Raw genomic sequence first — 15,546 nt, forward strand, 5'->3', positions numbered from 1 at the left:
ACTGGTTTTCCCGCCGAGACCCACTGGGGCTTGGAACTCAGCCCAGGAGCCCTCCAGGAAGCCCCCCAGCCCGCTGGTTAGTCCCTCCACACCTCACGCCACTCCAGACTTGTATCATGTGGCTATCTCCCTGCCTTGTCTGAGTCTTCTGTGGCCCTGATGCCCGTGGCTGGTCCCTGGGAGGTGCTGTTGGACAGCAGCGCCCTCGGCGGCATCCACTACCACCCCCCCACTCCCCGCTAGCGTCTCCTTCCTCCGGCTCCTCTCTTCTTCAGCCTCGTGGGTCAGACCTGGGCCGTCGCTGCCTCACTCTCTGCCCCCTTACACCGTCCTCCAAGCTGTGACCGCAGTGGCATTTCTGAAGTGTCGTTCTCCAGCTTACACTGGGCTCCCTACCTCCCACAGCCTCTGGTCAGACTCTTGAGAACAGCATGTCGTCTTACCCTTGCTCACTTCTCGCCCCTCCTACCTCCTCCTGCTCCCCACCTTTTCCTCGCTCTGCCATGACGTCTGAGCACCCTGTCACGTGCTTGGTAAAGCGTTCCCTTCCCAGCCCAGCAGCTCCTGCAAGTCTGGTCCCTAATGATCAGCCCACCCCCTTCAGCCCTGGCCCCATGCTTCCTTCTACATTGCAAATGCTTGCTTTACCACTCTTCTGTCTCTCCTGTCTGCCCATGAACCCCAAGAGCAGTGCCCCTCAGACCGGGGCTAGGCAGCCTCCCCCAGAGCCCCACACTTTAGAGACCCCGTTCCCATGGGGTCTGGAGTCCAAGGGGCCGCTGGGGAACCACACCACCTGCCTGATGGATGCAGTCGAGGGGGCGTGGAGTATGGCCAGGGCTTGGCCTGTAGGCTGGGAGAGCTGCGTGGGGCCCCTGTGGTTGCGGAGCAGGCTGGGGCGCACTGAGGACCACGGCCACCTCCCGTATGTCCCAGGGCAGAGCTTCCAGGAGTCAGAGGATTCTGAATTTGAATCTGACCTTCCAGGCTCTTACGGAGGTGTCATTTGTCAGGACAGAAACATAGACCATAGTTCAGTTAAGGGTGTGTTAATTTGATTCATAACTTTTAGACGTGTAAACAGATGGTACGTGGGCCTCCACGCGCACTCTCGCTGCAGACCTGCAGATGCCAGGGGCGGGCCTGACGGCGAACCCACACGCTCGGCTCCTTGGTCTTTGTAGCACCAGCTCAGCCCAGCGCCTGGCACACAGCAGATAAGCGAATGCTAACACCCCTTTCTCTCTTTAAAATTGATGAAAACTGTAACTAAATATATCTTGGAGGGTATCTGCTCAAGGCAGAGAGACTTGTGTATGTGTGTGTGTGTGTAGGAAAGATACTTTTAAAATCTAGAAAAAGAAGCATGCAAATACAAAGTAGTGCCTCCCGTTTTATATAGGGCCTTATGGTTTTCAGAGAACTTTTACACCCATCGTCTGATCTGGTCTTGGAAAAATATTCCTGCAGAGTAGGCATAGATGACGTCCTTAGTCTGACTGAACCGGTAAGGCCATTGCCCTTCAGAGAGTTAAGCCGAGGAGGCAGGTCCTCAGAACGCGGCAGTCTCCGCTTCTGTAAGGACTTGGGTTTCCGATGCCACAGCCTTTCCCTGACAAGTCTCTCCTATTCCCTAGCCACCAAATGCACTAGAGAAAGTAACACTTCTCTCTTTTTTTTTCAGTGCTTTTCCACACAATGGTCAAAACATAGGCCTCTCACCCTTTCTGGGGACCCTGAACACTGGGGGGTCATTGCCAGATCTAACCAACCTCCACTACTCTGCGCCCGTGCCAGCCTCACTGGACACCGGCGACCACATCTTCGGTAGTATGAGTGTGGGGAATAGCATGGGCAACCTGCCGGCTGCCATGACTCACCTGGGCCTACGGAGCTCTTCTGGTAAGTGTCCCCCACCCAGTGAGGACGTGCTCACGTATGTGCACCGGTGGCTTGATCACAGGTGGTCCCAGTGAGTGAGAATGAGTCATCTGAGTTAGAGATAGCGATGTACCTGTTCCTGGAGCTCTTGACCCTGCTGACTTTTCCCTTTGGTCTGTTTCTGCTGGATTCCATGAGCTCTGGAATGCTCTGCTAGACCTCCTCCTTCATTGTCTTCAGCAGCCCAGGTGTCCTGGGACTTGGAGAGTAAGATGCAAAAGCCAAGAAGAAAGTGTCCATTCCATGCCCTGTTCACTGAACAACATTAGTGGCGCTTACGAACATGCCACAATGGTTTATCATTACAGCTATCTTTCTAAAACCCTCTCATTTCCCACCGGGTTTCAAAAGAGAATATTTTGAATTTTAGAACATTTATACTGGCTATGATGAAACTGTTTTATACTCCAGAGATACGCATAGTAAATAGGAATCTGCCAGCTTATTGGTTCAGGTCTTCAGAAGCGCTTAAAGGTTCGCATGAGGCTGTACGAATGCTGCCCGCAGTGTGACCTGGGTTTTCCTGCACCATGTGTGAGCGCCTGCAGCCCAGACCCCATGCTGAAACCTGTCCATGTTTACCTGAACCTCGACAGACGCCCGCCGATGTCTGAGGCAGGCGTTGGTCTCTTACTCCCAGGGCTGCGATTCAGCCCCTGGCTGGCTGGGTCCGAAGAGCTGTGGTGTGGACCATTTCCTTAGGAGGGGGTCCCCAGTGGTGGTCCACCAGTGGGGGACATGGCTGCTGGTTTCCACTCTGGGTTCAACAGGACTTGTCCATGCAAATCAGAATCCACCACTCACCTGACAGAGCTCCCCTTTACAGCAGTCATCTGGAAGGTTCTCTAAAGCTTGCAGAAGGTGCTGCCATTGTCCCCCATAATTTTAGGTTTGAAGAATTGATTTGAGATAACCTCTACTTACTCACTTAGGTCATTTTATTAATCTGCTGCTCTTCCAAGTGTCATGGTGAATTCTACATGAACAAGGACATCCAAGGTCACACAAATAATGCAACATCGGCAGTTAGCTCCCTGGGGCCTTGGGGAAGCTGGCATTCTCCAGGGAAGCCTCTGATGCGTTGCTTCAACTGAAAATCCTGTGTTTATCATTGTGTGTTATTTTCCTCAAAACATCATTTTGTCCAGAACTGGATTCAAGATTCTATAGTTTCTAGGCATTCCTTAAGATGCATGGTGAACAAACTCATAGAAACATGTCTGAGCTTTCCTTCTGAATGAGTGACTTTGTTTCTTTTTTTTTTATTTTTTTTTAAAGATTATATTTATTTATTTGACAGAGAGAGATCACAAGTAGGCAGAGAGCTAGGCAGAGAGAGAAGGGGAAGCAGGCTCCCCGCTGAGCAGAGAGCCCAGGAAACTGAGATCATGAGCTGAGCCGAAGGCAGCGGCTTAATCCACTGAGCCACCCAGGCACCCTAGTGACTTTGTTTCTTAACCAAAGCTCACGTCTTCAGCTCTGATTGGGACTCGAGTCAGCGGAGCTTTCCGGGGAGCTACATAGGGTTTTACCAGAGACCTTTCCGGGGAGCTACATAGGGTTTTACCAGGGAGCTTTCCGGGAAGCTACATAGGGTTTTACCAGAGACCTCCTTCCTGTGTTTAGAAAAATCATTTTCCAGGAAAAAAAAAAAAAAAAAAAGAAGCTTTATTTTGTCCTTGCTCCATTGCAGTAACTCTTATCGAACACTTAGTTTTTTATGAACGTAAAAGAACACACATTTGTACGCACCCGGGCTGCTGGTCCCAGAGTAATAGGCTGAACTTTGAAACACAGGCACTGCCTTCTGAGATACACAGAAGCATCATTAAGTCACAGAGCAAAGCCACTCCGTGCCTGGCCCGGTGCCAAGGCTCTGGCAGGACACAGGACATGGTCCCCGGCCTCACGGGCTTGTGCCCTGGCAGTGTGTCATGGAGATGCCTTTCCCAAACTCTCCAACTCAAGTTAAAAATTGCAGCCCCTCCCCCCAAATAACGCAGAGCACCAGCAAAAACTTCATTTTCCATGAATTGGAATAGACTGTGACGAACAATTTTTCAGGAGCCAGGAAAACAGGAGACATGAGAGGGGGGTCCCTTCCTGTGACTGTTGGGGTGTTCACAGTATTTTCAGGGTCCCCGAGGCAGCGCCCCAGAGCCATGACTCTCAGAGGAAGGCAGCAGAGGGTCCGGGCAGGGTGCCGGGACAGAGGCATTGGGGGGCTCTGAACAGAATGTGTGCACAGCCCTGGGGTCTCTTGCCCAGGTGGCTGTGTACACGTGTCCTCGTGAGTCAGACTCCCTGTCATCCCACTGCCACCAGCCCTCAGTGTGGGCGCAGCCGTTCTCTACTGTGTGCACAGGAGGACAGCTGCCCCAGAGCCGCCCCATCACAGAATCAGCATCAGAGACCGATAGGTGGAAGTTAAGTGTTCTTGAGTCTTTGGAAAATGAAAGCTTTGTCCTGCAGTTACCCCAAGTGACCTGTGCCTTTGTTGTCCCTAGGTCTGCAGAGCTCTCGGAGCAACCCCTCCATCCAGGCCACGCTCAATAAGACGGCCCTGTCCTCCTCCCTGAACAGCCACCCGCAGACGTCCGCCCCCAGCGCCTCCGCCCTTCACCCTTCCCTCCGGCTCTTTTCCCTCAGCAACCCGTCCCTGTCCACCACAGCCCTGAGCGGCCCGGCCCGGCGGAGACAGCCCCCCGTCAGCCCACTCACGCTCTCTCCGGGCCCCGAGGCGCAGCCGGCCTTCAGCAGACAGCTCTCGGCCACCAGCCCCCTGAACCCGTATCCTGCGGCGCAGGTGAGAGCCAAGCCACGGTCCGACGGGGAGGCATGCAGGGCCTGATTGGGGTCCCCTCAGCAGGTGAGGCCGCGAGGTCTCCCCTGAGATCGCGGGGAGCAGGTGTGAATGCCTCGGGAAGCCCTGCCGGTGTCCTTCCGGCGTCTGCTGTGATGATCACTGGTGGGCAAGCAACCACCTTGGGCTTGGGGCCTGGGAGGGCGTGGAGAACACTCCAGACGTGTCTTGTGTGGCTCGGGGAGACCAGGCCCGGGCTTTAACATTGGTGTGGAAAATGATCAGAAACTGAGTCTGTGAGTATTTTAAGCCACAGGGGAAAGCCAAAGACCTTTAATACCTCCCTGAAGCTTTGGTATTGGGTAAGACCTCTTCCCTAAACACGCCTACAGATGTGAGAAGCAGTGCTTTTACTGCTCATGGCATGAGTGGGATTTAATAAAGATCCTCCACAGAAGGACCCAAAGGAGTCTGTTCAGAAGGAGGCACATTTTGGGACCCCTGGCTGGCTCAGTGGGTAGAGCATGTGACTCTCGATCTTGGGGTCGTGAGTTCAAGCCCCATGTTGAGTATAAAGATTAAAAAGTAAAGTAAAGGGCCCCTGGGTGGCTCAGTGGGTTAAGCCTCTGCCTTCGGCCCAGGTCATGATCCCAGGGTCCTGGGATCGAGCCCCACATCGGGCTCTCTCCTTGACAGGGAGCCTGCTTCTCCCTCTCTCTCTCTGCCTGCCTCTCTGCCTACTTGTGACCTCTCTGTCTCTCTCTGTCAAATAAACAAATAAAATCTTTAAAAAAAAAAAAAAAAAAAAGTAAAGTAAAAATTAAGAAGGAAGCAGAAAAGAAAAGGAGAAAGGCGCATTTTGAAATCACAAGCCTGTTACAGAAATTCAGATGTCAAAACATCATATTTTTGTCTTGCTGACTTTGTTTTTATTCTGAGCACTTAGGGTGGTTCTTACTATAATCATCAATGAATATATTTTCAACCTATTGGTCCCTCCCTAGATACACTGTGACATCATTTACTCCCCACCTCGCCATAAATGAGTCATGATTTAGCAAGAGTTGACAGAACACAGCGGAAGGACTTAGCAGATCTAGTCATTACTCACTCGTAACATGAGTAATCCCTTTCGGGAGAGGGTGAGAGGGTATTTCATAATTGTTTTTTTTAATGGTTCTTTTTATGTTATTGGATTGCTAATTTAATTTTCTTTTGCAAGTTTATTTTATAGGTTGTAAGAAATGTTACTCTTGCTTTCTAGCTACATTTTAAGGAGAGCTGTAGGTATAGAGAGCATCCTTTACCAGATGTTTCCATTTATTTTTGTTTGCCTAATATTAAAATTTTTTAAAAAATCAGTGTTATCCCTGCACAGAGTTTCATAAGAAAGGGCTTGTTATGGAATAACATTGTCTTCCCCTCCCCGACTCCCTGTACTTCTCACTCCCTAGAGATGGCGCCTTCAACACTTTAGCTAATCTCTTTGGTATAACCGTATTATTTCATGCTTGTTATGTTTTTAGTGTTAGGTATTTTCTGATGCTATCCTACCATTAGGATATGGTTCTCTTTCACCTCTCCCCACCCACCCACCCACACGTTTCTTCCTCATTCGCACTGGGCTTTGTTTTTTCATCAGAGCAATATTCGGTGTTTAGTGTTTTCCCAGTTATAATAGTGCAGAGTTGAACCACTTAATATGCCATGAAATAACAAAATGGAAAATATTTTTCTCCTGGGAGTTAATAAATGTCTTACTTTATTGTTAGTCTGCTTTTCTACGTATGTATTTCTTATCCCAACCCCACCTCTTGGAGTCAGGTAGGTCTCCTCTCAGTAGATTTAAAAACAAGCCCTCCGTGGGCGCCTGGGTGGCTCAGTCAGTTAAGCGTCTGACTTCAGCTCAAGTTCATCTCAGGGTCGTTTAAGATTGAGCCCCAGGTGGCATAGGGCTCCCTGCTCAGCGTCTGCCTGTGCGCTTGCTCAGTCTCTCAAATAAATACATAAAATCTTCAAAACAAAACAACAGGGAAAAAACCAAGCCTTCCAGTAGATTTCCGAGGAAGGCTATGTGAGCCTGGCATGATTCAACTATGTCCTCCTTCTACCCATCATTTAGCTCATAATTGGCCAGATACAGAATTCAAATCTGAAATAATTTTCTCTTAAAATTTTGAAGGTATTAATTCTTTGCCTTTTAGTTTCTAGAGTTGCTAATGAGAAATCCAGTGCCATTCTAATTCTTTTTTTTTTTAATATATGTATTTTTTAAGATTTTATTTGACAGAGAGAGCTCACAAGCAGGCAGAGAGGCAGGCAGAGAGAGAGGAAGGGAAGCAGGCTCCGATGCGGGGCTTGATCCCAGGACCCTGGGATCATGACCTGAGCCGAAGGCAGAGGCTTAACCCACTGAGCCACCCAGGCGCCCCTCCAATTCTTAATACTTTGAACAAAATGTCTTTTTCCCCTCCAGAGGCCTATAAGATCTTCTTTTTATTTCCCAGAGTTCTGAAGCTTCAACATCACATGAGTCTGGATATTTGGTGGGTTTCCTCAATCTGGAAACTCCTATCATCCTTCATTTCTGGAAATTTCCTGGATGGTTTCTTCCCTTTGATTTCTCTGTGTGCTCTTTCTGGAACACCTGTTGTTGAATCTTGGACAGCCCATTCTTTCCCTCTCATACCCTGTTTTTTTCCCTTCTCTTCTCGTCTCCTAATCTTTTCACCCTGCTGTCTGGGAGAGCTTCTCACCTTTATCTTCCTGCTGTTACACTGAGTTTTCATTTCTGAGTTCATCCTTTTAAATTCCCAAGAATTCTCTTCTGTCCTTTGAGTGAGTGTTCCTTTTTATAGCATTATACACTCGTCCTATGGATGCAATATCATTTTTTCATCTCTCTGAGGTTTTCAGTAGTAATTTTCATTCTAGTTTGTGCTTTTTTTTTTGTAACATAAGTTTTCCATGTAGCATAAAAGTAGAGAATATAATTGAACAAATCCTTCTATACCTGTCATCCAGCCTCAACAACATTTTTGAAATCTTGTTTCATCCACATCCCCACTTTGAAAAAAAAAAGTATATAGAGATACACATCGTAAATATTTTTTATGTATTTTTAACAGATTTAACAAGGATTTTTCAATAGTTTAAATAGTATAATAATTTGGTGTTTCTCTAAAGATTTTTAATTTATTTTTGTGAGAGAGAAAGAGAGAGAAAGCACAGGCAGAAGGTGGAGAGAGGGAGAAGCAGACTCCTCGCTGAGCAGGGAGCATGATACAGGACTTGATCCCAGGGCCCTGGCATCACGACCTGAGCTGAAAGCAGACGCTTTACCAACTGAGCCACCGAGGCCCCTGATAATTTTGTTTTTCATGACAATTTCTTCCCGCACGGACTTCTCCAAGTTCCTGTTCCTTGTATGTCTGCCTTGGTCTCTGATTTCCATTCAGAGGCTTTCCTCACAGTCTGGTGACTTTTGGCACTCGGCACACGTTTAAGCTCAGGGCCCAGAAGCTGCATAGACGGGCGGGCTTGTTGAGCGTAGACCGACCCGGCGTGGCCATTTCCCTGGGGTGCCCTCGGGTGCCCAGGATTCTCTCTCCAGCTGGTCCAATCTCCAGAGGATGCTGGCATCCCTGGACTGCGCCTCCTGAGAGTCAGGGTGGGAAAGAAGGGTGGAGGCCTCAAGACTGAGTGGTGAGCTCTCTGGAGCCTATGTTTCCAGCAGAGCGCCTCACCCACTGGGCGCTGCTGTTTGCCACCCACAGACCCTCAGCTCTGCCCTCTCCAGTGTGCCGCCCCCCAGTCTCGGCGCAGGCGAGAGCTGTGAACCCTAACCGTGCCTCCTCCTGGCTCTCCCCTGCCCACTGCTGTCCCGCAGGCCCCGCAGGGACCCTGTGATGGCAGTCCGGTTGCCTCTCGGCTTGTTCCCACTACCAGCCTCCTCTTGTCATTCTCAGCTCTGCTGACCCAGGCACGGCTTGTCTGTCGCTTTTCGTTTTCCAGATTGTGCTGCCACTTTCTTCCATGCCATGATCTCTGTCCTTGTGCTGTTTATTATCCGTTTAGTCTTATTTTTTTCAAGGTGTTGTTCATTAATGTCTCCTGTTGTTTAATGTTTTTAGTCGAGGCTTGGGAGACAGAGCTATGTTTGGTTTTTTCTTTTTCCTCCGATCTTCCATCCTAAACCAGAAGGTGTGACTTTAAAAAAGAAAAAAAAAAAAAACACAGCATGATTTTCACTGAGGACACTGGTTAAATTGACAGGTGTTTTGTGTTTTAAGACAATAGAAATTGTTGTTGAATAGGAAATGTTTGGTGGGGAAGTGAGATTTAAGGTCACTTTGAAGGAGCAGAAGTAAGACATAGGCTTCGGGGAGCATAGCACAGCATAGTCCTGGGGAAGAAGGACTCACGTTTTTCCCTCACTTTGACACCTCCTGATTTTAAAGGATTTACCACTTAGAAACTCTAATCGAAGCTAACTAGAGGCTTTGTTTTACAGATGGTGTCCTCAGATCGCAGCCCGCTTTCCTTCCTGCCCACAGAAGCTCAAGTGTCCCCGCCACCCCCTTACCCCGCCCCCCAGGACCTCTCCCAGCCCCTCCTACAGCAGCCCCCTGCCCAGGAGCCCCAGGCCGCCTCATCCCTGCCTCCATCTGGCTTCCCGCTCCTCACAGCCCAGGTGGGTCCTAGCAGGGACACCGTTCAGAAGGGAACACTTACCTTGCCCCAAATTCCAAGCTAAACGTTCCCTTCCTTATTCCCTGAAGGGTTCATCTTTGACCAACTTCTTCCCAGATGTGAGCTTTGACCAGCAGTCCATGAGGCCAGGCCCGGCCTTCCCTCAACAGGTGAGCGGGTGTCCAGTCAGGCCTCTTCATCGGAGCAGCACGTGCATTGTTGAGGCTGCTCAGGGCACAGAACCCCCCACACCAGACAGACCAGGTATCCCATGGCCCAGATTTCAGATGTGCCCAGTGGCTGAGGGACCCTGCAGTGTCCCCTAGCTCTAGAGTCCTGGTGCTGGCTGCCTTATCTGGTGTCAGGCCTCTGCAGAAGAATTGTTTGAACAAGTGCTAGCAGAATTCTGGTGACACTCCAGTTCTAGAATTATAGAATGGCTCAGAAGGAAGGGACCACCTACAGAGGAGACAGAGACACAGGAGGGGCTCATCCCACAGGCCTAGCTGCGGGAGCCAGCCCAGTGTGGCCTCCCAGGGGAGCTCAGTGCAGTTGCGGCCAGACATCCCTCCCTCAGATACTTTCATTTGACCCCTAACTTTTGCTTTGTAGGTTTCCCTAATGTGGACCATTTAAAATAACTCTAGATTTTGTAGTGTCCATTAAGTACGGATTGGGTTCTAGGATGAATTAAGGAGAGAACGAAGGGTTTTGAGCATTTTAGAGATCTTAATAATAATTACAACAGTAAAATAAAGACAGATGTTTCCTGAGTGGGCCACGGTGAAGACTCACGGCATAAACCAGTAGTCTCTGCCTCCTCATTTTCTGAAGAAGCCCATTGAGTTTAGATGAGTCAATATCTCCCTGAAAAATGATAGAAATACCTATTTTTGTAAGATTTAAGACAATAGTTTGGCATATTATTTTCTGGAAAGGCACCTAAGATAGGCCCCAGTTCTCACCAGTCCTCCCAGAGGCTTTCTCGTGGAGAGGGGCCTGAGGTTCCTCCCTCTGAGCATCAGAGGGAAAGGGTCCCCTGCCTCCCTTTCCTAGAAACCAACAGGCAGAAGAGCCCCTTTGTCCTAACACTTCCTTGGTTATAGATGGAGCCTTGGAGGGGTTCCCACAGATGGTGTTTCCAAAGGCCTCGGTGTGGCTGGGAGGGAGGGGTGTGTGACACCAGAGGGCCACAGAGACCATGACTGCTGGTGTCTCCTTGGATGGCTTAGTGGGCCGGGCTGTGTGTGAGCCGAGATGAGTCACCCACACTGCGCCTCAGGGAGCTCTCCTCCCCCCGCCCCAGCACCTGCCTGCCTGAGAAGAGTATTCTGTGTGGGATCCTTGAGAGAAGGCCCCCAAGACAGTTTCCATGTCTGGTTTTGCTCTGGGTGTGTGTTGTGTCCTTCACGCCCGGGAAGCAGAGGTCATTCCTTACCGTGTGTCCTCTGATGCCTCCAGGTGCCCCTGGTGCAGCAAGGTCCCCGAGAACCACAGGACTCATTTCATTTGAGACCAAACCTGTATTCCAACTGCGGGAGTTTCCCCAACACCATCCTGACGGGTGAGTGCGGGCCGCCCCTCAGCTCTGCTGTCCGTCTTTTGCTGTGTTTTCGCAGATCACCACTGTAAGAGAGTTTAAACAACATGCTATAAAGCAAAGAAATGAAAGTCCCCCGGCTCAACTTTAGCTTTTCGAAAGGCACGTGTCTGGCCCCAGAGACCATTAACAGTGGGGAAAGGCCCAGTGATCCAAGCCTGTTCTCAAGAATTTAGCTTTAGTGATTGACAACTGCTCAAAGGGAGAAAACCTGCAAAAACAGGGAGTGGTGGAACTGAGGGAAAAGACTGTAGAGTCCAGAGCAGAGGGGACGCTGGGAGTGGTGGGGGGACGTGGGCCATCGCTGTGCTGCCTGGACGCTGGGAGTTGGGGGGACACAGGCCATCGCTGTCATGCCTCGATGCTGGCTGTTGGGAGCATTGGGCCATTGCTGTCCTGCCTGGACCCTGGGAGTGGGGGGGAATGTAGGCCATCGCTGTCTTGGCTAGAAGGTAAAGGGCCAGTGTTTGTGGGGCTGTCGTCTGTTGTACATGCCTCCTAACCTGCACTGTTTTAACCCGTTCACTGCTCCTTCCAGAAGACTCGAGTACCAGCCTATTCAAAGACCTCAGCAGCGCACTGGCGGGCATGCCCGAGGTCAGCCTGAACATAGACACTCCGTTTCCACTGGAAGAAGAGCTCCAGATTGAACCCCTGAGCCTGGACGGACTCAACATGCTAAGTGACTCCAGCATGGGCCTGCTTGACCCCTCTGTGGAAGAGACGTTTCGAGCTGACCGACTGTGAACAGGATGGAATGGGCCAGAATGTGTTGCTGAAGGAGCGGAACTAGAGCGGCACAGCATGGAGCCAGCTACACCCCCTGGGCCGGAGGGGTCCTGGGCTTTTGGCATGGAAGCAGCCGGTTCCGTGAGTCCCAGCATTCCGACGAGGCCCCGTCACACCCCGTGGCTCACTCGAGACCTCAGAGCTGCGCGCTGCCTCTCAGGCCCACGGCCCCGATGATGTGGCCACAGGTGGTCCACCTCGGGGCTTCTGACGACTCGGGTGGGGTGACACCGGGACCAGGACATCTGCTTACCAGCCATCTAGTCTGTCGGCGCATAGAAGCAGAACAGTGTGTGCCACGGGCCGCGGTAGCGGGTGCAGCACCAGAACCACTGACTTAGTCCACACTGAAGAGCCGGCCCGGACTGCGAGGCGGTGAGGGGCTGCGGGCCTTCGGGGGGTGACTCGGCTGCCAGCCGCGGCCCCGCAGCACCACGCCGCCTTCCCCGCTCCTGCCGGCCCGGCCCGGCAGCCGCCCGCCACGGACGGGACACGCCACGATCACCCCGATGCCTTACTTCCAACATGAAGAATTTTTACCACGATGTCAAGAACAGATTTGAGTTAAGCAAAGTGAATGCTCATTCGTTTTCTCCCAAGTATGCAATGTCTCTGCTGCTTCAGGACACCTTTTCCTGTGGACAAGGGAAAGGAGAACTGTTCTATTCAGTCACTGGAAAAAAAAAAAATCCCCCGGTGATGAATGAGCCTGGAGAGAGAAGGGCTTCCTCTCGGTGCCAGGGGCAGCATCTCCAGACCCACGATGTCTTCCAGACGAGCTCCCGACCAGAGCAGGCCGCCCTCTCCACCAGCCGGCTGCGGGGAAGCCTGGCCAGCCGCCGACAGCGGCAGGGGGAGGCTCTTTCTCTGTGGAGCAGGAGTGTTCCTGGAACCCCACTAGCCCGTAAGCTCCTTGAGCGCGGGGACTGTGCCTTACTCTTTCCAAACCCCAGCAGCAAGCAGATGTGGGCCCCGGGAGATGCTGTGAGCTGCACCCCGAAGGCATGAACAAGGAACGGAGAAGTGCATGGAGGTGCCCCGCTGCCCCGGCAGTCCCGTCTTCAGCTCGACCCCTTCCTTGCCAAATCCCAGAGCTTCAGCCTTTCTAACACTTGTGCCTGTGGTGAAGCGAGGCCTGCACTTTAGTAAGCTTCTGACGCTAGGAGACCAGCTCCACAGTGATACCGGGCCCCGTTCTCCTCAAGGGGATTCTCCAGGGCAGGCGGGTGGAGACCGTCTTCGGAGCGCAGCCAGGATGGCTGGGCACGCTGAGGCCTCGGGGCTCAGTGCCAGGACCTCGGGGATCCCAGCCAGGCCCCCACCTGAAAAGATCTTCCCTTATCAGATCCATGTTTTGTTCTGAATTGCTTTTAAAGGAGATTTATTCTTTGAAGTTGTAGAAAAAATCTACAGTAAAATGAAGACCTAATTCATGAAGCCGTCATTAGTCATCAGTCCCTTCACGTAAACTAGTATGACTGGGTTTCCAGCACCGCTTGCCTCCTCTGCTTAGCCCCGGGCAGAGGCCTGATAGCTGAGTCTGAGGAGCACCTCTGGGGAGGGGTGTGGGCACGGGAAAACAGGACGGAGAGGACAGGAGTGCTGAAGGAGAGAGAAAGGATGCTGGAACTTTCGCCTGGACAGCCACTGCCCTTCCAGGAGACCCCAGGAGTGTGGCTGAAGCTCGCTAGTCTGCCCCCACCCAAAGAAGCAAGGCTCTACTACAGGTCTGAATCAGAAGGGTCAGTGCCACATGGCAAGAAGAGTCTGGAACGGCATGCTGGGCTGTTAACCTCTCTAGACCTCACCCCATTCCTGTCTCCAGAAGGATCGCCTTACCTCCGGTCTCTCAAAGAACCCCGATGGCCCGCCACTGCTGCTTCCTCTGTGGGGCCCAAGTCCTGAGCCTCACAGTCGCCCCAAATCTAGCCAGGGTCCTCACCTGAGCTCCAAGCCCCAGTCCCAGGGGAATTTTCAGATCCCTTTATCCTGAGGATCTCAGGAGGGAGTGACTCTCGCTGTTCAAGTACAAGCCCTTTGCTTGTCATGGTACACAGCTCCCTGGTGTGCCGAGAATGAAGCTAGCTAGCTCCATGCTGCCTTGCCTGGGTCAGAGGCCCCCCCAAATCTGACCTGGCCCTTCAGACAGGGAATGATGCTGATGGTAGAAGTTTGGTTTTTGTTTTTGTTTTTGTTTTTTTTTTAAGTAGAGGCCCCAGCATAACCCACTCTTTGCACAGTGCCTTACCTGGAGGGGTCAGTGGCGTGGGGGGTCCCAGCTCTATCTGCACAGCAGGAGCCCCGGGACCTACACAGTGAAGAACACTGCCCCCGGGGCATTCTCCCAGTGACTCATGGAAATGGAGGCTCCCAAGGAACAGTGCAGTGTCCCAGGGGTATATAATGATGACAGTAAGGTTAGCACTGAATTAAATTTGTCCTTAGGTCTGCCAGTCCAGTCTTTTCCTGTGAAAAGGTTTTAGGCATTATCCAACCCACTTTGCTCACATGGCATCAAGGACACCCATGGGCGGGTGTCACTCTGACCTTCAGCGGGTAATTCTGCCCTCACTGCTGCCTTTGCAACAAACCAGGCGTGGTCCTCTGCATCTGAAGCAACTACATGCATCAGAATAAACGATCTTCCAATATTTAGTCTTGTTACAAGAAAGCGACAGCTGTACTACTCTCGTTTACTAGCAGTTAAACAGTATAGAACTAAAAACCTACCTGTGTTCTACTTTTTCTTTGCGTACAGTTGTGGTTTTTAGGACACATGGTGTTAGGAGAAAAATTTTTTTGATCATGTCTCGACGACCATAAATTCTCCCCTGTCCTGTTTCATTTCTCCTGAGTCTACTGTATATTAACCGAGCTGAAGCCCCGTGGGTTCCAGCCCACCTGCGGATCTGAAGACCCTTCCGACTCTGACTCTCTCGTTGGCTCTGTTACGCACGGTGGTTCCTTCGCTCCGCGGCGGGACCATCACAGCAACTAATCAGACTTCCCGCCAGTGCCCTAACTCCCAGGTCCCCTGTTAAAAAAAATATTTAAAGATTGGAATTTGTATAAAGTAGCTCCCAAGTTTTATAATACGTCGTTTTACATCTTTCGTAATTAAAAGCAGCACAATAAGGTTGTATCTGCACGTGATGTTTTTCTTCGGCCTCAGGTGAGATGAACTGATGGAAAGCTGTCCCCACGCCCCCTACCCCTAGTGCCACTTGGCCCACAGGCAGGCTTCTGGTCCTTGGCTTTGGCGGGTCCTGTCCGGGGCCCACCTGTCAAGTGCTGTTAATATAAGTGCTATCGCGCCCACGTCCAAGAAACTATAGAGAAAGATGACGGGGCACAGGGTTCCTTCAGAGCCAAGGAGACTGAAGACAGAGCAGCCTGGCAGCACCCCGCTTCCTGCTACCCACGGGCAGGCCCCCGCTCCAGCCCTCACCTCACACACCTCCCCTTTTGAGGTTCAGGCCGCGGATGCGCTGTCCCTCAGTGCCCTGCTGCCCTGTACTGGCCTCCAGCCGTCCCCTCTTCACCAAGGGCTTTGGCTTTGTTTCTGCCCCAGCCCTGTCCCCTCCCCACTCCCTCAGGGTTCCCAGGCCTGTCCCCTCCCCTCCCCCAGCCCTGCTGCCTTCAGACCCATCAGCCACACCCAGCGTTGTCACAAAGGTGACTGTTCCGAAGTCTTACTCAGAAATCCCATCTTTGACCCCAA

General features: G+C 51.5%; 1 protein-coding gene across 1 annotated transcript in view; it reads left to right on the forward strand.

Moving 5' to 3' along the window:
- Positions 1-14,979, forward strand: part of CRTC3 (CREB regulated transcription coactivator 3) — an 87,866-nt gene extending 72,887 nt beyond the window's left edge. Inside the window, exons 10-15 of the mRNA XM_059371171.1 lie at positions 1,685-1,902; positions 4,449-4,747; positions 9,258-9,437; positions 9,526-9,606; positions 10,898-11,000; positions 11,575-14,979. Of these exons, the coding sequence (XP_059227154.1) occupies positions 1,685-1,902; positions 4,449-4,747; positions 9,258-9,437; positions 9,526-9,606; positions 10,898-11,000; positions 11,575-11,783 (1,090 nt within the window). The 3' untranslated portion in view covers positions 11,784-14,979. The remainder of the gene's footprint in view (positions 1-1,684; positions 1,903-4,448; positions 4,748-9,257; positions 9,438-9,525; positions 9,607-10,897; positions 11,001-11,574) is intronic.
- The last annotated feature ends 567 nt before the right edge of the window (positions 14,980-15,546 follow it).

This window comes from Mustela nigripes, chromosome 13 (genome assembly GCF_022355385.1).
Source record: "Mustela nigripes isolate SB6536 chromosome 13, MUSNIG.SB6536, whole genome shotgun sequence".
NCBI lineage: Eukaryota > Metazoa > Chordata > Mammalia > Carnivora > Mustelidae > Mustela > Mustela nigripes.